Raw genomic sequence first — 26117 nt, 5'->3', positions numbered from 1 at the left:
TTGGTGTGGAGTAAATTGATTTTTGATTTTTTAGAGTTAAATTAATATCTGAATTCCAGAAAATTAGTTTTTTAATTTTTAAAAGAGTTAAATTGACCACTAATATCACTTAATCGATTCTCGAAAACATAGTTACTGAATATCGAAGATTCTAAAAGGGGGGGGGGGGCTGGAATTTGGAACCATAACAAAAGGAAACACGATGAAAAGAAGGAAAAGAAATTGACGGAAAACCTTAACTAGATTTGTGCTTTTCACAGTTTTGATGGTGAAAAAGTTTTACAGTGGCAACGTGACATATCATCTGCGTATTGAGGCAGAGAGACTACATGCTCTCGCATTGCTTGTTGTGTTGTGAGAGTGAGACCCCATTGATGGACAGAATTTGAGGTTGTTCCTTGTTGCAGAGATGTGAAAATATCTGTTTGAATACTGAAATTTTGTTTGACTGTCACTGTCACTCTGAAATCATCGTAATACAATCTGTCCACTTACCTACACAATGAACTACAAGATTAAGAGATGAGTAAATTATACTCGTGGTCACTTAATTTTTAAGGTATTTATTTAAGTCACCAAACTTTTAAAACATGTATCACAATTATTAAATTTCTAATTCACTTTAATTATGATTATTATCACAATAAATGAGAAGAATAAGGATAGTTCGATGATTTTTTTAATTAGAGAAATCACCGATTACAATAGAAAGGATAGCGATGATTACTAGTTATTTTAGGGCTTTTTAACATGCCACAATAGCTGTTTTTCCGATTTATATGACCAAAGTGAAAATGCCCTAAAAATTTAGTGACTATTAGTAAGTTTACCCTTAATAGAATTAAGAAGGCAGTGAGTAAAAGAGGTGCCTAGAATTAGATTAAAAAAGTTTAATACCTATTTAATCTCTTTTATTTTAGTAAAATTGTCACTTTAACTCTTTTATCATAAACTAAAAATTAAGGATTCAAACAGATAAAAAAGGAGTGAGAATTCACTAGAGTAGAGGGACCTTTTTAAGTATTAAGCCAAAGACAGTGCTTAACATTATATATATCGGTTTGTATAAGCACTTTGAAAAAAAATCAAAGGCTTCACGAGATTGTCAGAGGCTGAGGACCCTGATATACTTTCTTTTCGAACTCACGTTGTTCCAAAATTAACGAGAGAAAAGTTACTTTTAGTCAAACTACACTTTTTGTCCTTCAACTATACATAAATTTGAGATTCGATCCTTATATTTTTGTTTCAGTCAAAATACTGATATAGACTACTTCTTAAAAATACCTTGTTTTGGATAATGCTTGTTTAATTGCTCAGTATCATAAAGAAAATACCTCTATTAGAGCCCCAATGCTCCAATTGAAAACTAAACTAATGTTCAGTATTAAAGTTGAAGTATTTTAAATTTTAATGTTATAATTAATACAAAATTTAAAACTTAGTGATTAACAATGCAATTTACCCTATTGTTTTATTAGCAAATTGCAATAAGTCCTTTCTAAACTTCTTAGAGATCATAACATAAATATTTTGTTTTCTATAAAGTCCCTCTGAATCTTTCAGCAGTATTTTTTTGTCTTGTTATGTTGTTTCTCACACGAGCTCATCACTTCATTTTATACTCACCTCGTTTTGAATTTCAAATATTATGGTGTTGAATGTTTTGAAAATCAGTGACTAATTTAGAATCAGAATCATAGTTTAAGGATATCTTGCGGAATTAAAGTTATATATTTTACATTTCTTATCTCTTTCTAAAATGTTTTTCTAGAATCCGGTCCAGATTCTCTCGTTTCCTGAAACTGCCTTCTGCTCAGTGCATTGAGAAAAGAAAAACAATGGGAAAAGCTACAAGGTGGCTGAAGAGCTTGTTTGGGGTGAAGAACAGCATAGACCACTCGAACTCCGGTTACCGGAAAAAAGACAACGAGAGGTACAACGTCGGCCATTCGGGCCGACAACTTTTGTGTCACAACCCCACGACAATACCACCTAACATATCAACAGCAGAGGCAGTATGGCTAAGTTCATACCGCAATGAAGCAGAGAAAGAGCAGAACAAGCACGCAATCGCCGTCGCGGCCGCCACAGCAGCGGCTGCAGACGCAGCTGTAGCCGCTGCGCAGGCAGCAGTAGCGGTGGTGAGGCTGACGAGTCATGATAAGGGAACCATGTACGGCGGCGGACGTGAGAGGTGGGCCGCTGTTAAGATTCAGACCGTTTTTAGAGGCTACCTAGTAAGTATCAACGTTCCTCGATTATTCAATTTTGTATTAAAATTTAAGGGTTTTGTTTGATTCTGATTCCATTACCGACAGGCAAGAAAAGCACTGAGTGCTTTGAAAGGATTGGTGAAGATACAGGCAATGGTTAGAGGATATTTAGTGAGGAAACAAGCAGCAGCTACTTTTCATAGCATGCAGGCCTTGATAAGAGCACAAGCCACCATTAGGTCCCGGAAAGCTCGAGCAATTGCGGTAAATTTTCCATTTTTTGGCCTCCATTTAGGCTTGTAATTTCTGAATCTGTTAATAAAATCTCATCTTGCAGGAGAGATTCGATGATATGAGGAATGAACATACTGTTTTGATCCATAGCAGAAGATTGTCGGCTTCTCTCGACACTCCTGCCATGAATTACATTGATGAAAGTCCAAAAATCGTGGAGGTTGATACGGGCAGGCCGAAATCGAGATCTCGAAGGACCAATGCCTCTGTATCGGATTTCGGGGACGACCCCAAGTATCAATCGATGTCTTCTCCGCTTCCATGTCGAATTCCGGCTGGTTTATCGATACCGGTTCAAGACATGGATTGGGGATTAACAGGAGAGGAATGCAGGTTCTCCACGGTACAATGTACGCCTCGGTTTTTGGGTTCTTGCGTCGGTAATGCCCCGGTCACACCGAGCAGGAGTGTCTGTGGTGGTGGAAACTACTTGGGACAGTACAGGGATTCTCCCAATTATATGGCGAAGACACGGTCTTTCAAGGCTAAATTGAGGTCTCAGAGTGCTCCAAAGCAGAGGCCGAAAAAGCGGGTTTCGCTGGACGAAATGATGGAGTCTAGATGTAGCTTAAGTGGAGTTAAGATGCAGAAATCGTGTTCACAAGTTCAGGAAGCTATTAATTTCAAGAATGCAGTGATGGGGAAGCTCGAAAGATCCTCGGAGTTGGGCAGAGACCATTTGCAGAGGAAGTGGTGAATGTGGAGAGCAAATAATGAAAAACGCAGCATGATGAACTTTGCCTCTCTTGGATGTTGGTGAGCAAAGATAGTTGAGATGACAACACAGAATGTGCAGGGATTCCTATGTAAACAAGTGCTGATTGTTTCGAATAAATTAAACCCAACCTCACCTCTTTTCCCAATATTTCGTGTCATTATCAAATGGTCGTAGATGATTGATTTGATGGAGATGTGTTTAGGACCGAGATAGCATCAAACATTAAGATTTTATACAAATAATTTCAAATTAAAACAAAGGATGGAGAAGAATTAAAATTAAATTAATGTCGAAAATAAAAAAGTATATAAAAGAATTATGATTTTGAGTGAGTTTTTAGACTTAATTTGATTTTTTAGCCCTAATCTCTAACATCTATTACTAAAATTATAACTTAATTATAAAAGAAACTTCTATAACAAAAAACTTAAACTATGTTTTTTACTCTAATCAACATCTAATAGTAGAAATATAATAATATACAGATTCAATATGTGTGACAAAACCCGAGGACCTCTGTTTCTTTAGATCCTTAATTTTTTATCTCTATTTTCTTTTTTTAACAATTGAGTTATACTATAAACTTTTGAAACCAAATCAAATAAATCCCACCGAACGAGCTTTAGTTTCCTATTCAAAAAAATTTCCTATTAAAAGAAATAGCTTTAGTTTAGGCATTGTCCAGCAATTGGGTCACTTTCTTTAGGAAACCACCGCTGGCCCAGACGATTGTAACAATCCTCTCAGACTCCTTCAAAGAACAAAGGGCAGGGCCTTATTAATCCATGAGGCAAATGGACTAGGGCCCTAATCCCATCCTATATTCTTTGCATATTTAAAACTTAATCCCTCAACCTTTTGATTTTTAGAATTTAGTCTCTTTACCCTTTTGGTTTGAGGATAGAACAAATTGTATTCCATATTTTTCCAATTCTTGAACTTTTCTTTGTCCGCATTAACTACTATACTTGAAATTATGATGTTATGTCACTTAAAGATTGTAACACTTGACACAATTTTAGAGTGTCGTAACAACAAAATGATTAGAAATTGAAGTTCAAAGACTAACGTGGATCGGAAGAAACAATTTCATCGAGGACTAAAATATGATTTATCCCTTTAATTTAATATATGGAATTTCAGTTGTAACATAATCCAATTTAATGGAACTTCTTTTGTATTATTGATCAGACTTAAATGATTAAATCAGAAGAACAGAAAGACTAAATGATAAATGTAGTTATTTTTTCTTTGTTAATATACACAATATCCAACTCCAAGAAGTCTCCAATGATTACAATTTGATCCATTCGGAGCCGTCAATGAAACTAAGAGAAATAAAAGGCTTAGCCTCTTCATCAGTAAGCTCCCTCGACCATGAAACCCTTCCTGCAAAGCTTGCTCCCGGTCCCATGCATTTGTACTGCCCATAAAACACAGTCCTGCAAGCAAACCCAACCCCACAAAAACAAAACCGACCACTTCAATACAAAATTACAGAACTTTATAGCACCACCGATCATGCATGCGCAAGCTATATAGCTTCTGCAAAATATAATATATCTTTAGCACCGATCACCACCACTACCTAATCTAATATATATATTTGGGTGCCTTCAATGGTGCATTACACGTAGGTTTTACAGATCAAAGGAAAGCGCACACATTTCTGAGCCTCAGGTATCTATATCAGTAACCGCCCAAATTTCTTGTCCTACTCGTTTTTCACACACACACACATATATATATATCCACTACTTATCCAATAATGTAATAAGTTTTATTTAACTAATGGATGATGAAATCATATTACACATATGCATGCATGAAAGAGAAGGTGAAAGCAAAAGAGATTACGTTTCACGAGCAGGGTCGCCCCAGTTATACCAGCCCTTGGGAATGATAATATTATCCATATAAGTGTAAGCAAAGACCACCCTGGAGAAAGGACCCCATGCCCTCCCGAGGTACAGTGCCCCTGACCCCGTGACCTTACAGTTCACGAAAGAGAAGCCCGTGTCATCTAAGATACTCGCTCTTCCTTGAGCTGTTACTGCCCCTGTTAGTGTTGCCACTGCATGCACGTGACATCCCTGAAAGAAGCATCCCAAAAGACAACATATGTATAATGTATATGTGTGTATAGGTTTGGTCAGTTAATGCAGGTGAGGGATTAGTTACTGACCTCGAAGAGGGAGAGACCGTTGCCGAAGATGAAATCGACCGAACCTTCGATGTAACAATCTTTGTAGTAATGTCTGCCCAAGTGATCATAGAGAGTGTCTTGAGCTCCAAGGAATTTACACCCTAAAAAGGTAGCTGTGTCCGCTGATATCCTAAATGCCACTGCTTGCTTTCCAGCTGCTCCTGGTGGTGGCACTGGTGTTGTGTTCTGCACCAATGTAATTTTCTTTCACAAATAAGAAAAAATAGTTCAAGACTGGTTCAATTATGGTACCTTGAATGTTATGTTTTTGGTTATGAAATAAGGTGAATTAACGGCAAAAGTTGCAGAAGTAAAGGTTCCCATAGGTTGTCCTCTCGGGCCAGGTGTTTGAGCTGTGTCTCCCCATTGAACAATTGTTTCATCTGCTCCTGAGCCTTCAATGGTTATGAAGGATTTCAATGGTGGAATGTTAACCTTCTCCCTGAAATCAAATCAAAACGATCAACTTCTTTCAGAAGCAAGACATGAATTACATGAAAGAAAAGATCGGTCTGGAAAAGGGTCTTGAATTAGACTATTTGGTCTAATACCATTTCAATGGGAAATTCAATCAGACAGATGAAAGACACAAAAACAAACAAAAAATGGAGACTACATTCTTGTGTCTGTATGACAGTCTCACACGGAACAAGTATATGGACACAAGTGAATGTAGACAAACTCTAGAATCTATAAATATATATATATATACATATGTATATTTGCAGAGAATCACAAGGACAAGAGTAAAACTACAATTGATGCAAGGGCAGAATATATAAGGTCAAAGTACTCACGTGTAAACCCCTGCATGGACTTTGATGACCACTCTCACAAGATTAACAGAAGGGAGAGAATCAATGGCGCCCTGAATAGTGGTGAAGTCTCCGGCGGCCGGATTCTTGTCGACGGTGATGGTATAAGAAGGGAAAAGCTTGTTCTTAGCTGACCTGAAAACCGAGTGATTGAGGCTACCAACGAATTTGACCCACTGCATGAACTGCTGCTCCGAGACATGGGTTTCTGTCACATTTGATTGCCTGTGCTTGGCTTTAGAGATTTTGGCTCTGATTGATTTGGTACGGCACAATGTGTGGCCTGAGTTCAAGAGAAGAACAAAGATGGTGATGTAAAGAAAAAGTTGAAATCTTGGCATGGTTTTAAAGAATGAGACGAGAATGAGAGCAAAAAGGGGATGTCTTTTATAGAGGTTGATGGGATTGGCCAGTTCCAATCATGGTTTATATACAGGCTACTCGGTACTTTATTGTTGGGCAGAAAAGTGATATACATATATATATATATATATATTTGTTGTTGAAGATAGAGAAAGAGAATGAATGATGCAAGGTTGGACTCACGGGTGCATTTTGGTGGCAGAGATGTCAAAGAAGAAGAGAGAAGGAAACAAGGGAGGTGGGAAAAAGCAAACAATCTAGGCCACAAGAGAGGACCAATTTCAAACTATTTTCTTTATTATCTCCTTTTGTATTGTTGTTTGCGTTGTAATGCCCGTGAGTGGCATCTCCTTGTTTCTCTACTGAATAGATGCTTCAAAACATAATCTTTCTTTTTTCTCTAATTGATTATCATTTCTTCCACCAATAAAGACACTCCTCTTACTTCATACTAAATTACTAAACTGAAAATGTGGTTACAATTTTGATACGGTTATCTCTTTTTAATATGTTCTGCATCATTGTTTGTATTTAGATATTAAGTAAGAATTCTATTATTTTTTAATGTTTTAAATTTTTACTATTAATTAATTGATCACCATAATCTATTATTATTTTTTAAATGATAACGGTCGGAATAATGTCACATATGTGATGAAAGTCGAGAAGATATGTATTTTATATAAAAAATTAGTTTACATTTATTTAAAATGATACTTATAAATATATTGTATGACATGGATTGTATAAAATGTATAATGAAGATTACTTTGGGTGATGAGATAGAGATAATTTTTGTCTTATAGTTTGTCAGGCGATAATAGTTTTGAATCTTGTACGCGTAGAAGGTCCCGAGACAAAGATAAATATAAAAACTTTTGACGGGAATAAATGTGAGAGGAGTATCCCCAAATCCGTTCCGCTCAATTAATATTCCTATCTATTAATATTATTTTCATTTAAATGTAAGTATAAATATGACATTTTATTTAAAATACATCCAATATTTAATCACGTAGGTTTGGTATAAAATATTCACCCGTTAGTGACCAATTTGGGTGGTTTAGATTCGACGGGGATTCAAAAGTTTTCAATAAATTAAGTGGTTGAGAAGAGGATTTGTGTTTTGGCAGCGCACTTGAACTGCAATTACAAATATTTTATAGCTTGTGTATGGAATTTTGGTGATGTTGACGGCGTCTTGTTTTGCGTTTCCGTTCTTCTTACTCTGATTTATATATTAGTTTTATGAATACACATGAAGTTAATTTTTTTATCAACGAAAATTATCGTATAATATTTTTTAATAATTATGAGATAATATTAATTCAAGATTTTTTTAATTATTGATAATGTTCATATATTTTGTATATATAACTGTTGAATTTAAAACATCAAAAAATAATAATACTCTTTTAATCACCGAAACTACTTAGTTTAATATTATAATATAAACGTAATAATTCACCAAAACAGACAAACACGGAGGCCTACCAAATATGCAAGTTAAAGCATTGGAAGTGTAATTAGCCAAATTGAATGGGGGGAAGGACAAGTGGGAGATAGGCCACCTTCCATGTTTCTGTAACTGTATTCATAGACTAAAAACGCCGTAAATGCCATGTAAATGCTCTACTTTTCTACAATGGAAACCAACTAAATCAACCCATTGATGTGAGTGAAGGGAGTTTCTTGCGTCTAAAACTAGGAGAGGGCACCTAAAGAGGAGGATGTCAAGAAACACAGTTTAGGACATGATCTGATCTGTCCAATTTTCCGAAGAATTCTAAACAAACAAATGTTCCAGACCCCTCTTTCTACTATAAGATAGTCTTCTCTCATGGGCATAATTCATGCACAGGGGAAAGTTTATCGTTCATTATTATCATTTTTTAATAATTTCATGTGATTATAAGATAATATTTATTCATTATATTTTTTAACTCTTGACAATGTACATACAACCTGCAGTCACAACTGTTAGAATTCAAGACCTTAAGGGAGAACAACACTTCCTAGACCACTCAAAGAATTCTTCATTATTATTATTTCGAACCTCAATTAATAAGATTGACATGAAATAAGCGAAACTACTATAATCTAGTTTGATGATGTAGTTGAAGTTATTGAATCAATGTATAAAACATTATGATAACACACAAATGATAATTAAATTAAACTGATATTTTCGATTATTGAAATTTCGAAAGTTACAAATGATTATTAAGTTTATCGAACTATCGTAAAATCATCGATGCATGTTATAAAATGTTGATGTATTTTGATAAATTTAAAAATTATTTTATAACATATTGTCAAATCTAATGACTATTTATACCCGATTCACTGTCCAATAATGCCCCGTATCTCACCACCTCCACACCCTCACTCGCCTCCCTCATGTTGCTGGCTCGCAAGCCAACGCCGAGACTGCATCATACGTTCTTTCCACACTCTCCGCCTGCAACATGAAGGCACACATTGTCTCCTATGAAGTTTTACTAACAACACTCATACACCCTATATGCACATCTTATCGAACACAAATTCTTTGAGAAGAATAACAGTTCTCTTTTAGCATTAAGATCCGGATAACTCATTACAAACAATCTAGGAACAATGGGCTGGGTTCATTGATCCTCATCTGGTATGCATAATGAAAGTAACTTAATGATTCCTATGAACTTGTCTGGTCGGCGCGTTTATTTTACATGACTACATCAAAAAGAACATATCCACTTTATTGAACGTAACTTACGAAGACGGGGAGATTAGGAGGAGTAGGATCTGATCATGCAACTTTTCTGCAACATATTCCTTCCCAGTTTGGAAATGCAAAGAATGTGAACACAGCTGAGTCATGCCAATTGGAGAGTTGCCAGGGCTGTCAGGCATGCCTCCTTAGTCCTCGATGGAAAACTCACATGAAATGTGCAAGCTGGATCCTACCCTTGTGATGTACTTCAGTAAGAGTGAAGGGACATAAGAGATCTCTAGGCTCTACAAATTCACTTACTTTCTTCATTGTGGAAAAAAATACCATTGTCTAGGTCAGTTTAGTTTCATGAACCACAAACAGTTAATGCAAATAACAGAGAGGTCGGACTTCAAAGGGTTAAGAAATTAAGAACAATGGCTGCAATTCGCACATAGATGCAAGAATGTATAGGGGGAAACAAGCTCTTCCCCGTTGATAATTGATATATATGATTTCACTAACAGATCACATATTTGAAGCACTTGAGTGTGAGGAGGATGTTTAAACAAGTCAATTTACAAGAGCACGAGTTAGAAGCATTTCAAGACGTTTTTTTTTTCATTATAAATTATTGATGAAGAATTTATGTTAATAAATTTAACCATATAATCAAGATGCTCAATTCCTTCTAAGTTGATATTGAGCATGGTCAATTCCTTATAATGGGCTCGGACTCTAACAATTTTATTGTCTACACCTAATTTTATGTTTGATTTTTAAACCTTATAGATTTAACAGATTTTTGTTCTTTTAGTAAAACCATTGTAGTTGTATACTTGGATGCCATGAGCAAATGCATACACATGTGGATTTACACTGGTTTACTCTAAGCTAGTATTCTGTAATCTTAAAACCCCTTATTAAGGGTTATAAATCATCTTTAAACCTTTGACAACCATAACTGTATATGGATAAAACCCCATTTTCGCTTGAATCCACAAAGAATGGTGAGCTGATAATTTGTTTCCTTCCATGAAATGGAAAAACTACAACACACCTCGCTTGCTGCAACAATTTCAGCTAATCTGATGGGTTCTTGTGCAAGGAGATGGAAGGTATAGGAACAACATTACCTCAATCCTTCATTTTTCACTAATCACTTGATTATTACTACTTGTCTTACCTAGAGAAGACATGAAAAAGGTTCTACTATAACAACCCTTCTTTGATATGGTAGCCTTGGGACTATATGACTTGCTTCTCTGACCACCATCAAGTTCCCATCCATAGCTCTTACATGATTTCATATTGCCTCTATTGTTCAAAGGATTCACCACTCTCTTTGGAACATCTTCTATGCTCATCACCCTTGCTAATGATGTGAAGGACTGAGATTTCCCTCGGTAATGTTTAGAAAGCCCTCTCCTGTAAATAAGAACAAGAACGGAGGTAAGATTTTATGTTAAGAGGCTGAACTTATAAAATTCTATAAAGAAAAAAATAGATTATCAATAGAAAATACAAAAAAAATACTTAAATGATATGAGAATTTAAAATTTTCGGAGGACAACCATCCCGGCAGCCCCTCAGTCCATCTGACAAGTATTTTGATATGTTAGTCTATGTTTGCTTACCTGATAGGAAGTTGAGCCATGAGATCTGACAATTCATAAAGAGGTCCATTGGATGATGACAACGATGATGTTGCAGAAGATGCTTCCTCAACCAAGTCTGATAAAGATATTGAAGAAATGGAGTTTTCTGATGAGTTTTCACCTATGAAGGATTCAATGGATAATGAGTTATCTCCTTGCTTGAACATCAAGTTGCATCCCCAACCTTCATTCATCAGATTCATGCCTTGAAATAGCAGGAACAAGAAGAAGAACAAAAGTAAGATCTGAGTTCTGAAAACGCAATGAAACTATGTGGTCTTGTAAGAGGGAGCATGTAAAGCTGATATGTGGTGGCATGTAAGCATAGGATAATGTTGACCATTGTAATTTATTGTATTTTAAAATGATTCCCCCCTTTATTCCAAGATTTGTCATTATCATGTATACACTAACGGTGTATAATGAATATACCTTTCCCATTGTACCAGGAGAGTGGATAAGATCTAAATTGAAGGCATCCATATCCTACTCGCTCTCTCTTTGCTGAAAATGAGGTTTCTACCTTTAGTACTTTGCTTCAAAAAGCCATGACAATATTTTACATGTTTCTATGTCCCAACTCCCTAAGCAATCAAAGTGTAAAAGTTTAAGCAAGCAAGGAATTTCTTTCTCAATTTATTGGTAGAAAAAAAATCAAAAAACTAAGATGTTGGATTGAATAATAAGGAATTATGGTTTTTAAGTAAGATTTTGAATAAAACATTAATGTTAACTTTTTGTTAGGATTTCAATTTGGTTCAATTTTAAATTTGATCGAGGTTTAAGAAAAAAAAATCAGTTTATAGTTAAATTTATATATTAAGAGGTTTTAAACCATATTTCATTTTTTTTCAAAATCATACAAATATTTAGTTTAAATTTCAATTTAGTATCTCGTCGTTAAAAAATAATTAAATTACTGATACGATACCAAAATAAAATATAAACTAAACTTTATATATGATTTTAGAACAAAATAAAGTCTAAATATCAAAACAAAACAAAAATAATAATTTAAATACTAAACATAACTATATAACTTATAAGAACTGATTATAATTAAAATTATTTAATTGTGATTGTAATTACAGCTGTCCTCTACCTAAGGGACAGCTAATTCTGTATGGTCAAAAAAGCAAAACGATCAGTGTATTCTGTATGGTCAAATTTTATCATTCGCGTAAATAATTTTAGTTAAAAAAATCAAACCAAAAATTTCATCATTAAATAATATTTAACTGAAATTTTAAATAATTCTGTAGAAAATATGTTCAATAAAAGTATCAGTTTTAATTTATTTGTTACAATTATGTAATGATGCTAGTATAAATGATTTAGTTTATCAATTATAAAATTTAATTAAATTAAGGAATTCTAATTTAAATGAAAATTAAAAATAAAATCAGTGATCTAAATGTAAATTACCCTTAGAATTGATGACATCATATGAGTTTGGTTAGGAAATTAATGGACAAGATGGTTGACTTGGGAAGAAATATGTTGATGGGAAGTAGCCATTTGTAGTGTAACTGATAGCAGGCAGCCACGTGATGATTTTGTTGTAGAAATCCATAGCTTTGCATTCCTATCCCTTTAATGCCATACCTTACTCTGATCTCAATTATAGATCGCCGCTTGTTAGGTTGTGGCGAGTTTTTAATTTATTTGAATTTAATTTAAATAATTTTTATTATTTGATTTAAGTTTAAAAAAATTATCAATTTTAAAAATTGATATGATTAAAAAAATTAAAGAATAATTATATTATTATATTATTTAATATACATATAAATCATTTTTTATTTAGTAAAATATAGACTTAATTTTAAAAAATATATAAAAATAAATATTATTGTAATTATCTTTAGATATATACGTAATACTTATATTATTATCTCGAGCATAAGATTTTTTCAACTCAAACTTGACCCAACCTTAACCTTTAAAAACCTAATCCGATCGGACTTGAATATAAATTTTAAAAGAAATACGATCTTATAAAATTAAGGTTGAACCAAAATTTGTAAAAATTTAATTTTACTAAAACTTATAAAGAATTAAAATGGTATTATACCAAAAGTTTTGTGAGAAATGAGAGTCCTTTCATCTCCGTGTGTATTGAAGTAGACGATGGAATATAGCATGTGAAGTAGAAAACAATTATCAATTGAACAACATACGTCCCCAACGTGCTCCACTCCATCCTAATAAAACCATATAGAATGCATTCAAGAGATGAGATGAAAACCAACCAAAAAAGGTACCACATGAATGTGTCACAAAACACAACAAATGTGTAAATTACAAGAGATTTTGGTTGCCACATGAAGATGCAATACAAAACTCAAGTATGGGCTATATAATTCATTGGATAAGACCTCTCATTTTTTCATCGAATCTCAAATGCCTATGCAAATGGGTTGGCTTTAATATATATATACATATAGTAAAGTACAATATACACCCTTTTTAGACTACACACAATCATGGTCCAATCACATGAAACAAGCCTTTGAGGATCAAACGTTATATGGGCACATGAAACAATCCTGGTCAAGGTCACTGAAACTGGATGCCCTTCCAAAGGTTTGCTGAAAGAGAGGGCTACTACTCCCGACAATGCCCAGACTTGGTAATACAACACTCCGGCCAAACCCGGCAAAGAGCTTGACGTGTAATACAACTGCCATTGCTAATACTTTCTGATGAAACTAATCTCATTCGTTTTAAACCTGGACAATGTGTTCGATGCATAATTTTCGAGACAGTTTAAGGAGAGTCCAGCATGGATATGAAGGTATTTAAGCAATTTGGGGTGGGGAAGAACTTGCTGCTGCCTCTAGTTTTTTACTGTAAAATGAGAATGTATTAAACGAACCCATTAGAAACGCTGTAAACATAGACAAAGTATTTCGCTCGGACATTCTTCGATAATACCATTCATGAAACGAGTACATCGACAAAGCAAGAGATGATAAGCATAACTATTACAAACACCAACCATTCCATAACTGGAAAAAGGTTCCCATGACTTGAAAATACTATTATTTATCTGCACTCAAACCATTACTATATGGGTGGCAGGTGCACTTTTGTATAGAAACCAACAAATAAGGGCACACCAAAGAGATTAAAGACCCTGCTCGATGAGATAATCGCCTAGCCTTTCGACAACCATGTTGCACTGCCCGGGTGTCATTGGCTCATCATATATTCCAATGATCAAGGCCAGACTGGTCTTCTTAACGGTAACACCTCCCGGTCCCTGAAATTAAAATGGCAAATGCTCAGAATACAACCGTGACACGAACGAGTGTATGAGATACCGACTAGAAAGTTATGCGGAAACAGCCGTATGTATATCTCTTGATGCCCTTCCCTTTTTTTCGTCTGGTAGTCTCAAGTACACTCGCTCCCTAAGGAATCTCAAATGCATGGAGGCACAAGACAAGAGCTGCGTACAGAGTAGCAAGAGCAAAAGCAGATGCATACAGAATAAATACAAGAGCACAGCATCAATGCAAAATTTTATGAAAAGGTTGAACCAGAAACTAGACTCGGATCTAAATGCATAAATGACAAATCTATCTGCATTGATCAATATGGAAAAAGAATGAATGTGCTCATGAGATATGTTAGTGTCACAAGCGCAGCGAAACTAAGAACCGAGGGAGAACGTCACCTTCTTCCCTCGAATAACGGCTCCGGGTTCACCTTGGATCACCATGTATTTAGTGCCACCAATGTACAATCCAGTTGGGGCAAGTGATCCAGGTTCATTGAAGTCATTCATGATGCCAGTGATTTCCTCTTGCTTCAACTGAATAAACATAAGACCAAGAAGCAATAAGCACAGGTTGATGATGAAAAAGAAAAAGGAAATAAACATCACATTCTACTGTCTAAAAGCCTGAAATTTTTGCATTAGAATGGAATATACTGGAGTGCATGAAACTCTCAAACTTTTCAGAGAGAAAAATATATTAAATCTTTTAACTTTTTTTCATCTAATTAAACTCTCAAATCAAGAAATTACATCAATTAAGTTCTCAAATTGAAAAGATTGAATAAATTGAACATTTGATCAATTTTAGCTGTTAACACTTAATTCGAATAAAGAGTTGAATTCATGAAATTTCAAAGTATAAAAACTTAATTCGATAAAAATGAATGAATTTAATTGATTTTTTCTCTCCAAAAGTTACAGAGCTTTTCAGCACCCTATGGTCAGCTGCAGAGATCCATTTGGAGAAGTGGACTTCAAATGATTTAAACAATGCTTAATGCTTATAAAACGAAGAAATCTAAACAAACAGAAACAAACCCAGAAATCATACATGTTTCCCGTGCATGAAAATCAAATCTTTCAACACCTCGAGCAACATTAACTACTAAATCATAGCCCAAAAAAATCAACTTGAACTTGGAAAAAAATAGTTTCATTGAAGAGCAAAAAAACAGCATTCCTTTCGGAACAAATCAGATCAACTAATATATCATGCAACGAGAAATCAACCATGGCAACCAGATCCACCTTTTTCTTTGAGAAACCAAACCCAAAAACAAAAAGAATGGAAGATTTACAAAAGAAGAAAAACCTGGGGGAAATTGGAGCTCTGGGCCCAAACGCTGCCGTCTTGGCCAATGATAGCAGCGGAAATTAGATGGTTGCCTTCAATATCACACAACAAGTGATCATCGACATAAGCTTGCCACGACATCTTCTTCTTCTTCTTAAGCTTCCCTTGATTTCTTCTTTTAGAGCTTGAGAGCTTTGCAAAATTAAATAAGGAACTGAGAAAGTGTTTTGACTGAAGGGACAACAACAATGCAGAGCTGATATGAGGGAGAGACGCCAAGATATAGCGTAGGTACAACGAGATCTGCTATATTCCTTTTCTTCATTTTTCTTACCTGTTTCGGATTTGAGCCACATACAATTCCTTTTTGGCTAAACTATCCCGAAGTCATTAAACTATATCATCAATTCTTTTTTGATTATCAAATAATTTCTTTTATCAATTATGTCATTAAACTATTCAGTTGATTTCGATCAAGTTATATGGTTAATTAATAATTACATAAATTTATATAATAATACATTTTATCTTTATTATTAACGCATTCAATTAATTAAAGAGTTTTAGAGCCTTGTTGGACATGAGTATGATTTGGGTTTGAGATTTCAAATCACCTTTGAACCAAGATAGCATACCATGGATACTTGTGGGAGCTTTTCGATGGTGAATTTAGGAGAATGTAAGGTTTTAGTTTCGAAGATGATAAATTTGGCTTTACAAAGCTTTAACGGGCTGTTTGGTTCACGACATAAGATATTACTAGGAGAATAAAATCCTCATTCTCTTATTTGATTGGCTAGTAATCTTATTTTCGATAATCTTTTATTACCAACAGTGAATTTTTTTGGGTATGTTACCAGGAATGTGAGTATCCCACTTCCTTTAGGTATTGTTAGATTACCAGTGTTTTGAACTAAAATGTCCTTAAAAAAAATTCTTCAAAAATATCATTCTTCTGTCATTGAATAATAAAAAGTCTACGAAGTTTATCCAACAAATTTATCCTTAAACAATTTTAGATTTAAAAAAAATCTATAATTAAAATTTTATATGAAGTTCAGGGGTTAAAATAAAATTTTACCCTTTCATTAAACTTATTTATCTTTTTAATTTTGTAAAAAAATTATAAATTTTTTATGAATTTAAATTTTTTAAAGAAAATATATAAATTAATTATAGTAATATTATAGTAGAATTCAACTTGTTAAAAAAACAAATATAAAATAAGGATAATTTGGTAAAATATACGTTCCAATAATCTTTTATTCTTTTAACCAAACACGGTAATCTTACATTTATGCTGAACAAACCAAACACAAAATACAACATTCTCAGTAATCCTATTCTCTGGTAATCTTTTATTCCCACTGATAATCTTACATCCCGTGAACCAAACGCACTTTAAGAGGTTATACATCGCGAAGATTAGAGATTTTTCATGTTTTCACTGTTCAATACTTTTGAGTAAAGAGGTTTATTGTTCGTTTTTAACTAAAATAATTGGTAAATTGAATTTTAGTTTGTTTAATAGATTGGCTAATTAGATGGTAGATCGATTAACAATTTTTAACTAAAATAACGGGCAGCACTTTCACATGGTTTAGAGGAGGATCCGTCGTTTCGGCAAGCAGACTCGACAGATTTCTTTTAACCTTTAAAAATTAAGACCTTACAATTTTTAATCATATTATACGCATTAAAATTTCAAGATCTAATCAAATTTTAATCATACCATACCCGCTAAAAGTTCAAGATCCAATCAAATTTTAATAAAGGGAAACAGTTTGATTAAATTGATTTTAACTAACTTGATTCTATCAGTGACCAAATTAACCAATTTAGCACCTCCAGTTTTGAGAAATTTTACACTGTTAAAATCAAATATTTTCAAATAAATGGTGTTTATTATGGGGGATGATGATAAATTTTATTTAATTATAAAATATTTAAATAATTGTTCAATTGAAATATCTTTTCAATTTCAGAAATTTATTTAATCTAAATTTTCAAATAAGGGTTCAATTGAGACAACATTTAATCTATAGACTTATTTATTTTTAATTTGATAAGATCAATTTTTTTTATATAAATCTAATTTTTAATATAATATTTTCAACTGAAATCAAGACGAATCTATACTATATAAAATAGTTGACTGAATTAATATCATAACTTAATTCGAAATCAACTCAACTAAAAAATATTAAAATAATTTTACCTTAAATGGTAATTAATATTACAGTTGTTGTTTGATGATTGATGCCATGTCATTAAAAAACAATTTCACAATAAATATTGAGATGTTATGTCATTTATTTTTTAATTTCTTAAATGTTTCTTATATATTAATCAATCTCTAGGTAATATTTCTCATCGTGTCATGTTTTAGATGATGTGACATTTATATAATTAATGTCAATTAACGATTGAGTAACGATGAACTTATTTAATAACAATAATTATCTATATTATAGACTAATAATAGATCGTTTAACAGACCAAAAATAAGTAAAAATAAAAGTTATTGTGGAATTTTAGATTGAAAATTTGGATTATTAATGGGAGAAGATGCAAATTACTTAGAACCCAAAACTTAATAAGCGAGGAAAAGAAAAATTGATTGGGTAGGTCCGCTACAGGCCCTGATCAGCAAGATAATCACCCAGCCTCTCCACAATAAGGTTGCATTGTCCTGGAGTCACTGGTTCATCATATATCCCGAATATAAGCGCCTGTGCCGTTTTCTTGATCGTGATCCCTCCCGATCCCTGCACCACACCAATCGGGATGGACCGAGGGACCAACAAGTACAAATACCCTTTTAAAATTTTACGTTCATTCCTGTATATTACCACGAAGTCATAATTGAAGCGACAAACATTACCTTTTTGCCACGGATAACAGCACCGGGCTCACCCTGGATCACCATATACTTTACGCCGCTGAGGTGTAAGCCGGTCGGGGCAAGGTGGCCCGGTGAGTCGAAGTCTTTCATGATGTCACTTATCTCATTACCCTTCAACTACAAGTAACAATGGAATCAGATCAGATCAGAAAAAGAAATAAAAAGAAAAAAGGGTTATTATGAATATGATGAGTACGTCCGGGAACTTGTCGCTCTTGGCCCAGACACTGCCGTCATGGCCGATGATAGCAGCGGCAGTAAGGTGCTGGTTTTGGCCCTCGATGTCACACATCAAGTGCTCATCTACGTAAGTTTGCCACGACATGTTTTCTTTTTTTCTTCCTTTCTTGTTATATGAGTTTTGATTTACTAAGAGATGGTGTGGGGGGCTCTCTTTTATGTTGTTTATGGGGAGTGTGAAATGGCATTGGGGACGATAAACAAGGAAAGGAACAAGGGATTTGAACAAGTTTTGATGAGTTGTGAGCCATGCCTTTTGCTTCATTTCGTTACTACCATTCACGTCCCCCTTTATTTCAGCACATCTACAACTCCAAACCCTTATTAAATTTAATATTTTAATTTAATTATTTTATTTTTTAAAACGTAATTAATGTAAAAAAAACTTAATTTTTTAAAATATTATATTTTAACTATAATTTGACAATTCTTATTGTCCAGTTGCATCATTTGTCCAAGTAATTGGACCATCTTCTTTTTTCTTTTTTTTTTATTAGAAAATAAATGAGTCTAAAGCCAATACGTTAGACACTCCCTAACCGAATGTGAAGGGGCCACATGAGTCTGGATGAAGCAGTTCCACCAAGCCGGGGGTGGAGATGATAGCTCATAAATGACCAACTCAGGAGGAAAGTCTAGTTTAGATGATTTTTTTTCTTTCGAATCTGAACTAATTTGGTTGAGTTGGTTTTTTATTTTAAAAATTTTAGATTTGAATTGTGTCGGGTCAATATTTTTATAGTGCGATTAGGTCAGATTCGTGTTTAGGATAAAAATTCAATCTAACCCAGTATAATATTATAGTTATCCTTTATATATCTAAGAAAAGTTGTAATAATACCCTTTCTATTTTATTTTTTCAATTAAGTCCTTATTACACCTAATGAAAATAAATTATATATATAATTTAAGTGTGTATTTTAATCTAAAAATTAAGTCAAATTTTGAGTCGGATGAGACGATCTTAAACTCGGATTGGATCAAATATAGACAGAAGACATCAATTTTTATATTGAATTTGAATGGGCCAAAAATTAAACTCGACTCAATTTATTGTCATCCCTAATTGAGTTACATAATATCATCCATTTTATAATTATGACAAATTTAAATTTTTATATATCTTTTATCGACGTAAAACATTAGTTAATAGAGCAAACTGGGTTGGAAGGGTCGACATTGCTTCTGCAATACTCGATCCCCGAATTAGTTGATCAATAGATCGAGAACCGGTGATTATAAAAAAATTACATTATTTTCTTTTAATTATATGTATTATGAACTGAGCTTTAATTAACATCGTTCATTGTTTTTTTATATATATATAACTCAGAAATATAATACATTTTTATTTGATAAAAATTATTAAATCAAGAGCGCTATGTTTAATTATTATTAAGATCATCGATAGTTTTGATGGGAAAGTCTTATGTGCAGCGGTCTTAATATACGGTTAAGGAAAGACGTTATTGGTTCTGTTATTATTTTTTTTAACAAAATCAATAAAAAATTACCTAAAACATTATTATTTCTACCGATTTTATTATTATTAGGCGCTTTACCGGTTTTGGTAACATATCTGGTAAAGCGCTACCTAAAACATTTTTTTTTCTACCGGTTTTACTAAAACTGGTAAAGCGGCCAATAATAACAAAACTGATAGAAATAATAATGTTTTAAGTAATTTTTTTATCGAAAATATTAAAAATAATAATAAAACCAATAACGTATTTTCTTAGTTATATATTAACACTGTCGTACAATACAACTCCCCATGAACCCGTACATGAAACCAAACGACGAATTTTCCTCCAAGTACAGTAATACACAACTAAACTCATGAAGGGCTAAACTTAAAGCATACTAAATTTCATGACATAACTAATACACAACATAACTAACAAGCAAGTAATATGCAAGTCAGGGTCGAATAACAAAAATATATTAACCAATAATCGGTTTAAATTATAGTGTTTCCACGGTTTATGGTTAATAAGTTTGAACACATTAAAATATTCTTCTTTTAAGAAACCCTCAAGTCTTTCTTCAAATTGATTATCGCAGATCTCTATTCATATACAATGTCATCATCTAATATTCTTCTGATTATCATCGTCACTAAATACACCGTTCACTATACTGAAGAGCTTCATCGTTTTCTTATGATCATCAAACTATTTTTCACCATAATTTTATCCAAGTTTCAAACGCCATTATCACCATTCATAATCAGACCAACAAAAACTCGATTCACCATCACCAATCCCATTTGATCACTGACTGCAAGCATATAATAAACAATAACAAAAAAAAGTACAGAAAAAGAGAAGAGAAAAGAAAAATTATCTCTTTCAATATTCTAAGTTTTCAATGAACGGACAATCCCAACTATGAGAATACTCATGTTCGGCCAGAAGATTAATATAGTTCAGTTTCAAGATGATTTGATTGTTGACAGTGATGGATCAAAAAGTTTTTAATTTTTAGTTTCGATTGAAATTTTTTGAAAATTGAAAGGTTTTTAATATTTTTTAATCGAAAAAAAAGGGGTGGAAGATGTGTAGTTCAATTATATTATCGACCTCAAAAACCACCAAACGACATTAGAAATGATGACGAAAGGAGGAGCTACGACTGTCAATTTAGAACAAGACAAGTTTGATAAACTTAAGATTTTTGGAGGGAAGAAAATAACTTCAACGTACCATGTCAGTATTTCGTAATGACAACTGACAATTAACGAGTTGAGTTGAGCTCGACTTGATTCAAAAAGTGTAAAATTGAGCTCGACTCGAAAACTTATGAATTTAAAATTGTTAAGCTCAACTTGAACTCGAAATAAAAAAGTGAAGCTCGAATCAACTGGAAAATTCGTGAGCTTAAAATTTTCAAGCTCGAAATAATTTGAACTCGAAATATTCCTATGCTTATCTCGATTGAAGCTCAAACTTAAACTTTAAGTACATATAAATGTTAATATTAATAATAATTTAATTTTAAAAATTAAAATTTTAATATATTACTTTTCAAGTCAAATATCAAGTAACTCGCTTCGACTCATCAAAAATGTGAGTCAAGTTCAAGCTCGAGTCGAGTCTAAACGATTCAAGAGTTGATCGAACTTTGACCGAATTGATTTCGAATAGCACGCGATCTGTCTCGTCTCATTTACAACCTACGGACAACATTACAAAAATGACCATAATAAAGTGAATTAAAAATACAATGATTGTATTATAAATTTTAAAAGATGAATGGTTAAATGCTAAAATATAAAAATTCAGGAATCATTGATAGAGTTTACCCCAAAAAAACTGTCTCGAAAGGAACGAAAAATGATGGGTTGAAACAGTGATACCGCTCCGACAGCAATGGGGTCGTCACACCAATAAAACCAGAACAATCTAATAAAGGAAAACGAAATGTATGGCTAATTAAACAGAACTCCAAAACGACACCGTTTCACAGTTTACAACAACGATTGATGTTCATGATATAAATTTTAGGACAGCCTGGTCTAATCTTCAGACCATTAGGCACTCCACGGGAGAGATCGAATAATAAAAGAATAAACTCTCCCTCTCGAATTACCGAATTCCCCCCCCCCACTGCCGATCTTCTCGGCCCCTAACCTCCGTATTCCTCGTCCTCCTCATCGGCTCCGTTATCAATTCCTCGGCTACTTACGACCCCATTATCCGATTCCCGACGACAAGAACAATGACAGTCGACAGCCGATCCCACAGTGACGACGACAGCCTTTACTGTGCAAGCTGGCATTTAGCCGCCGAGACCAATAACGCCGGGGTTTGGACCCAAATCCCCTCCCGTTGCTACTCCTACGTCAAATATTACATGACCGGTAAACGCTACGATTCCGACTGCGAGGTCGTCGCTAATTTCTCCCTCGCTTTTGCCTCCACCGTCCAGATAGATCCCGATGGGAAGGACGCATGGATCTTCGACATCGACGAGGCGTTGTTGACCAATTTGCGCTACTATATGGAACACGGCTTCGGGTATGTACATCTACCCTTTCCTTTTTTTAACCCCACGTGTCAGATAAGATTCGAAATAGATGCACTTTCTTTTGCTTTTTGGTCGCGTTTATGGTATTGAAAAACTCAGATTATGAGGAGTCTATAACTAATTCTATATGCCCTCTGTTTCTTTTTCGGGAGATAACTTTTTATATGTGCTCATTGCCTTTTAATATTGATATTTAAGGAAATAAAATATATCTTAATATAGATTGATTATAGTGATCAAAAGATTCTTGATACATCACTTAACCAGGTAAAATCCAAAAATCCCCTCTTTGCGGCGGGATTATGTGATATTTTGGGAATTTGATTCAGGAATCGGTTCGGTTCGCTTACACTTTATAATAATCATCAGTTTTACAAAAAATGGAACAATAAAGTTTTAATTTTGTTATTTATTTAAATTCATGAAATAGTTATATTTTCCTAAAAAATTAATGAGTTTTATATCGTTAATGAGTTTTTTATCGTACAAGCGGATCCTATCCCGGAATGGGATATAATGTTGTTATTCTAAAATTTCTTATTGTTAATGTTTGTTTAGATCCCTAGGATTTTACTTCGGGTTAAACAAAACAAAACCATGGTTAGAAAGATTTTTGTGATGCTTAAACATCAAACATTCTCTGGAAATGTCCATCTGACATTGAAATAAGCAAGCAATTGCAGTAGTAGTTTTGCCTACTGACAATTAAACTCTGTTGGGTGCTTTCGAAAATGATTCATCAGACTCGGTTGAGTTTTGACCTTGGATGAAGAACATGCATGTTCTACGGTCCTAGTTGCTTGTTTTGTTTGTCTATTGCTAATAATCGGCCTTTGATTGCGCAAAAAATTTAGGGCGGATCATGTTTATTTGTGTATTTCAAATGGAAAGGGATTATTTAATCTTTGTGCGTTGTCTTAAATTTTAGATGCTTGTTCCTTTCACTCATTGAAGTTGCTGAGGCTATCTTGTGATGAATGTAGATCAGAAATCTTCAATGAGAGCTGTTGGGATAAATGGGTGGCATTAGCCAAGGCCCCAGCTATTCCATCAAGTTTGAACTTGTATAATGCATTGAAGCAGATGGGGTTCAAAATATTTGTGCTTACTGGCCGGAGTGAACATCAGAGGCAGGACACCAGCAAGAATCTTGAGCTCGCTGGCTATACCGGGTGGGAAGGGCTTATCTTGAGGTATGTTAAGCTTTAAAGCAAACATTTCCTCAGTACTGGTTTTAAATGACAATACTTGTTGAAAACATGATAATGGGTTGGAATTTTGGTTATGATACAGAGGAGCTTCAGATAAAGGGATACCAGCGACCGTATACAAATCAGAGAGGAGATCGGTTCTAGTAAATGGAGGTTACAGGATTCAAGGGAGTACTGGAGATCAATGGAGTGACTTGCTGGGTTTTGCAATGGCAAAACGTTCCTTTAAATTGCCAAATCCAATGTATTACATACCATAAACAAATGTAGAAATGGCAATTGCCTGCAACTTATTGTTGTAACCCACATCCTGATGTGCAAATTTAATGACTAGCTTATTTAGCAATTCTGTCCCACTTTACTCGAAAATCTTTGATTAGTCTCAATTTAGATTAAAAATGCTATTAATGAGTGGGAAAATTGACCACCATATTGCCAACCTGTTGATAAAAAAAACAGTAATTTCCACTATAATGAGATTATGGGGATGTTGAGTTTACATTAACCGCCAAGTTCCCAAGCAATGCTCCGCAAACCAGAGGATGTGCAGAGGGAATTCTGAGACAACCCTCCTCCAGGGATCATCGAGCACTCCGGTTGTGGTCTCTGCATGTCTCTCCCGGGTATGCAATTAAGCGAGAAATCGAACCCGGAATTCCTAAAGAGCAGCTTGTGACACTCCTGGCTAAACCCGGAGAAGAAATTGTATGCAACGGTCAAATTCATAAGGCTCCTTAACGAACAAACCAAATCAGGTAGTTCGCCAGATAGTTTGTTGTGTGCCAAATTGAGAACCTCAATGTCACTTAAACAAGATACCGTGTCCGGCAAATGACCCATCAGCGAGTTGCGGCTCACATCAAAAACTTGCATCTCTGAGAACAACCCAACACCTTCTGGAATGCAACCTGTTAACTGGTTGTTAAGCAGCAAAATCTCCTTCAATTTAGAACTGGCTAAGCCAAAACTCACAGGGATGTTCCCACTGAAGTTGTTGGCTAAGTTTATAACAGAGGCTGGTGAATTACCCAGATTTTGAGGGAGTTCACTTTCAAACTGGTTGTTGTTCAGGAAGATTGCATCAAGTCTTTTGTTGAACAGTTCTTCAGGGATCAGTCCTGAGAAGCTGTTGAACCTAAGGTCTAAATAAACAAGATTTGGAATGTATAAAACAACAGTAGGAAAAGGACCTGAGAAAAGGTTATTGCTGAGATCTAACTCTTGAAGTGATGAAATATTATTGAAAGTTTCAGGGATTGTGCCCGAGAAACTGTTGCTGTTAAGGTGAAGGATAGAAATATCTGTAAGCAAAGACAGTTCTTTGACCAGAATGCCTTTCAGATTTGCATGGTTGAGATCTATGGCTGCCACAAATGGAGCCATTGCACCTTGAGAACCGGCACAGAACACCCCTTTATAAGCACACACCTGTACCAACCCAAGTCTTCAAAATCCCCAATGGGTCATCTGTGATGGCAGATTTCCATGATTAATTTTAGAATTATGCGAGCCTGATGAATGAATAGTATCTGTTTAAAATTTGATAATACATATATTATACAAATATAATTGTTCAAACTCAGAATTTTTAAAGAAAAAAATATTATTTTCTACCACTAGATCATTTGATGGGTTTATATTGTCTCTAAAATTTAAACATTATTTAAAAAAAACATAATGTATCTTGCAACTACACTCAACATTTATTGGGAACATAAATGTGAATTAGAGAGATCATGAATTTTATATAATGATGTTTTTAACAAACAAAATGTGTTATGAATACAAAGGCTTTTTTCATGGGCCAAATGACCCACCTGACCCAACCCAATTTGGACGGATAAAGACAAGATTCTTTAGTCTAATGGTCGATCCAAATACAATTTAAATAATTTAAATTGTATATTTTTTATTTATATTTAAATATTAATATAAAATTTAATATTTTATTATGTTTAAATAGGAAAATGATATAGATAATCATTTTATAGTGTAAAAGTAGTTCTTCACAAAAAAGGTTATATTAATGTACTAGATAGAGATTGGCATAAAATTTTACGTAAAAGTGTGAATTTAAAAATTTATATTAAAAATTTTAAGAACGTAAAGATAAAAAGATATAGGAGTGTAAAGTTAAACAATCAATAAAAAAATAAAATATATATATATAATATAAAAAAATCTAAA

The 26117-nt window shown here is 33.8% G+C and overlaps 5 protein-coding genes, 1 long non-coding RNA gene and 1 pseudogene across 6 annotated transcripts; 2 read left to right on the top strand and 5 right to left on the bottom strand.

Moving 5' to 3' along the window:
• Window positions 1-496: 496 nt before the first annotated feature.
• On the bottom strand, window positions 497-11153 carry LOC120192376. The gene is made up of 5 exons (XR_005522774.1): window positions 10945-11153; window positions 10310-10735; window positions 10188-10271; window positions 8623-8627; window positions 497-507 (listed from the first exon to the last, which is right to left on the bottom strand). It is a non-coding gene; the product is annotated as an uncharacterized LOC120192376 (long non-coding RNA).
• Window positions 1788-3328, top strand: LOC120192374 (protein IQ-DOMAIN 31-like). The gene is made up of 3 exons (XM_039195162.1): window positions 1788-2240; window positions 2322-2480; window positions 2554-3328. Exons 1-3 carry the CDS (start codon window positions 1842-1844, stop codon window positions 3205-3207), a joined length of 1212 nt encoding a protein of 403 aa, XP_039051093.1. The 5' UTR covers window positions 1788-1841; the 3' UTR covers window positions 3208-3328.
• Window positions 4479-6626, bottom strand: LOC120192375 (probable pectinesterase 53). Its single transcript, XM_039195163.1, has 5 exons — window positions 6232-6626; window positions 5687-5876; window positions 5414-5620; window positions 5086-5321; window positions 4479-4670 (listed from the first exon to the last, which is right to left on the bottom strand). The coding sequence occupies exons 1-5, from the start codon at window positions 6588-6590 to the stop codon at window positions 4523-4525; spliced, it is 1140 nt and encodes a 379-aa protein (XP_039051094.1). The 5' UTR covers window positions 6591-6626; the 3' UTR covers window positions 4479-4522.
• A 2679-nt stretch (window positions 11154-13832) lies between the features above and the next one.
• On the bottom strand, window positions 13833-15895 carry LOC120192307 (profilin). Its single transcript, XM_039195099.1, has 3 exons — window positions 15564-15895; window positions 14648-14785; window positions 13833-14230 (listed from the first exon to the last, which is right to left on the bottom strand). The coding sequence occupies exons 1-3, from the start codon at window positions 15684-15686 to the stop codon at window positions 14096-14098; spliced, it is 396 nt and encodes a 131-aa protein (XP_039051030.1). The 5' UTR covers window positions 15687-15895; the 3' UTR covers window positions 13833-14095.
• A 2251-nt stretch (window positions 15896-18146) lies between these two features.
• On the bottom strand, window positions 18147-18820 carry LOC120192306 (profilin-4-like). The gene is made up of 3 exons (XM_039195098.1): window positions 18647-18820; window positions 18430-18567; window positions 18147-18313 (listed from the first exon to the last, which is right to left on the bottom strand). Exons 1-3 carry the CDS (start codon window positions 18773-18775, stop codon window positions 18179-18181), a joined length of 402 nt encoding a protein of 133 aa, XP_039051029.1. The 5' UTR covers window positions 18776-18820; the 3' UTR covers window positions 18147-18178.
• A 2482-nt stretch (window positions 18821-21302) lies between these two features.
• On the top strand, window positions 21303-24276 carry LOC120192286 (acid phosphatase 1-like). The gene is made up of 4 exons (XM_039195077.1): window positions 21303-21398; window positions 22258-22709; window positions 23703-23912; window positions 24013-24276. Exons 1-4 carry the CDS (start codon window positions 21303-21305, stop codon window positions 24188-24190), a joined length of 936 nt encoding a protein of 311 aa, XP_039051008.1. The 3' UTR covers window positions 24191-24276.
• Window positions 24277-24338: 62 nt separating this feature from the next.
• On the bottom strand, window positions 24339-25419 carry LOC120192285 (annotated as a pseudogene).
• Between the last annotated feature and the right edge of the window lie 698 nt (window positions 25420-26117).

This window comes from Hibiscus syriacus, unplaced genomic scaffold (genome assembly GCF_006381635.1).
Source record: "Hibiscus syriacus cultivar Baekdansim isolate YM2019G1 unplaced genomic scaffold, ASM638163v2 tig00116974_pilon, whole genome shotgun sequence".
Lineage (NCBI taxonomy): Eukaryota > Viridiplantae > Streptophyta > Magnoliopsida > Malvales > Malvaceae > Hibiscus > Hibiscus syriacus.
This window is presented reverse-complemented; position numbering and strand designations above follow the sequence as displayed.

Excerpts from the sequence above, each read along its gene's own strand:
- LOC120192374 (XM_039195162.1), top strand. The coding sequence starts at position 1,842 with ATGGGAAAAGCTACAAGGTGGCTGAAGAGCTTGTTTGGGGTGAAGAAC. Across the intron at positions 2,241-2,321 it reads CCGTTTTTAGAGGCTACCTA|GCAAGAAAAGCACTGAGTGC; the intron begins GTAAGTATCAAC and ends CATTACCGACAG. Across the intron at positions 2,481-2,553 it reads GGAAAGCTCGAGCAATTGCG|GAGAGATTCGATGATATGAG; the intron begins GTAAATTTTCCA and ends CTCATCTTGCAG.
- LOC120192375 (XM_039195163.1), bottom strand. The coding sequence starts at position 6,590 with ATGCCAAGATTTCAACTTTTTCTTTACATCACCATCTTTGTTCTTCTC. Across the intron at positions 5,621-5,686 it reads CCAAAAACATAACATTCAAG|AACACAACACCAGTGCCACC; the intron begins GTACCATAATTG and ends ACATTGGTGCAG. Across the intron at positions 5,322-5,413 it reads ACGGTCTCTCCCTCTTCGAG|GGATGTCACGTGCATGCAGT; the intron begins GTCAGTAACTAA and ends TGCTTCTTTCAG.
- LOC120192307 (XM_039195099.1), bottom strand. The coding sequence starts at position 15,686 with ATGTCGTGGCAAGCTTATGTCGATGATCACTTGTTGTGTGATATTGAA. Across the intron at positions 14,786-15,563 it reads AGAGCTCCAATTTCCCCCAG|TTGAAGCAAGAGGAAATCAC; the intron begins GTTTTTCTTCTT and ends ATGTTTATTCAG. Across the intron at positions 14,231-14,647 it reads CCGTTATTCGAGGGAAGAAG|GGACCGGGAGGTGTTACCGT; the intron begins GTGACGTTCTCC and ends TTTTAATTTCAG.
- LOC120192306 (XM_039195098.1), bottom strand. The coding sequence starts at position 18,775 with ATGTCGTGGCAAACTTACGTAGATGAGCACTTGATGTGTGACATCGAG. Across the intron at positions 18,568-18,646 it reads AGAGCGACAAGTTCCCGGAC|TTGAAGGGTAATGAGATAAG; the intron begins GTACTCATCATA and ends TGTTACTTGTAG. Across the intron at positions 18,314-18,429 it reads CTGTTATCCGTGGCAAAAAG|GGATCGGGAGGGATCACGAT; the intron begins GTAATGTTTGTC and ends GGTGTGGTGCAG.
- LOC120192286 (XM_039195077.1), top strand. The coding sequence starts at position 21,303 with ATGACGAAAGGAGGAGCTACGACTGTCAATTTAGAACAAGACAAGTTT. Across the intron at positions 21,399-22,257 it reads AAATAACTTCAACGTACCAT|AATAAACTCTCCCTCTCGAA; the intron begins GTCAGTATTTCG and ends GAATAATAAAAG. Across the intron at positions 22,710-23,702 it reads TATATGGAACACGGCTTCGG|ATCAGAAATCTTCAATGAGA; the intron begins GTATGTACATCT and ends TGATGAATGTAG.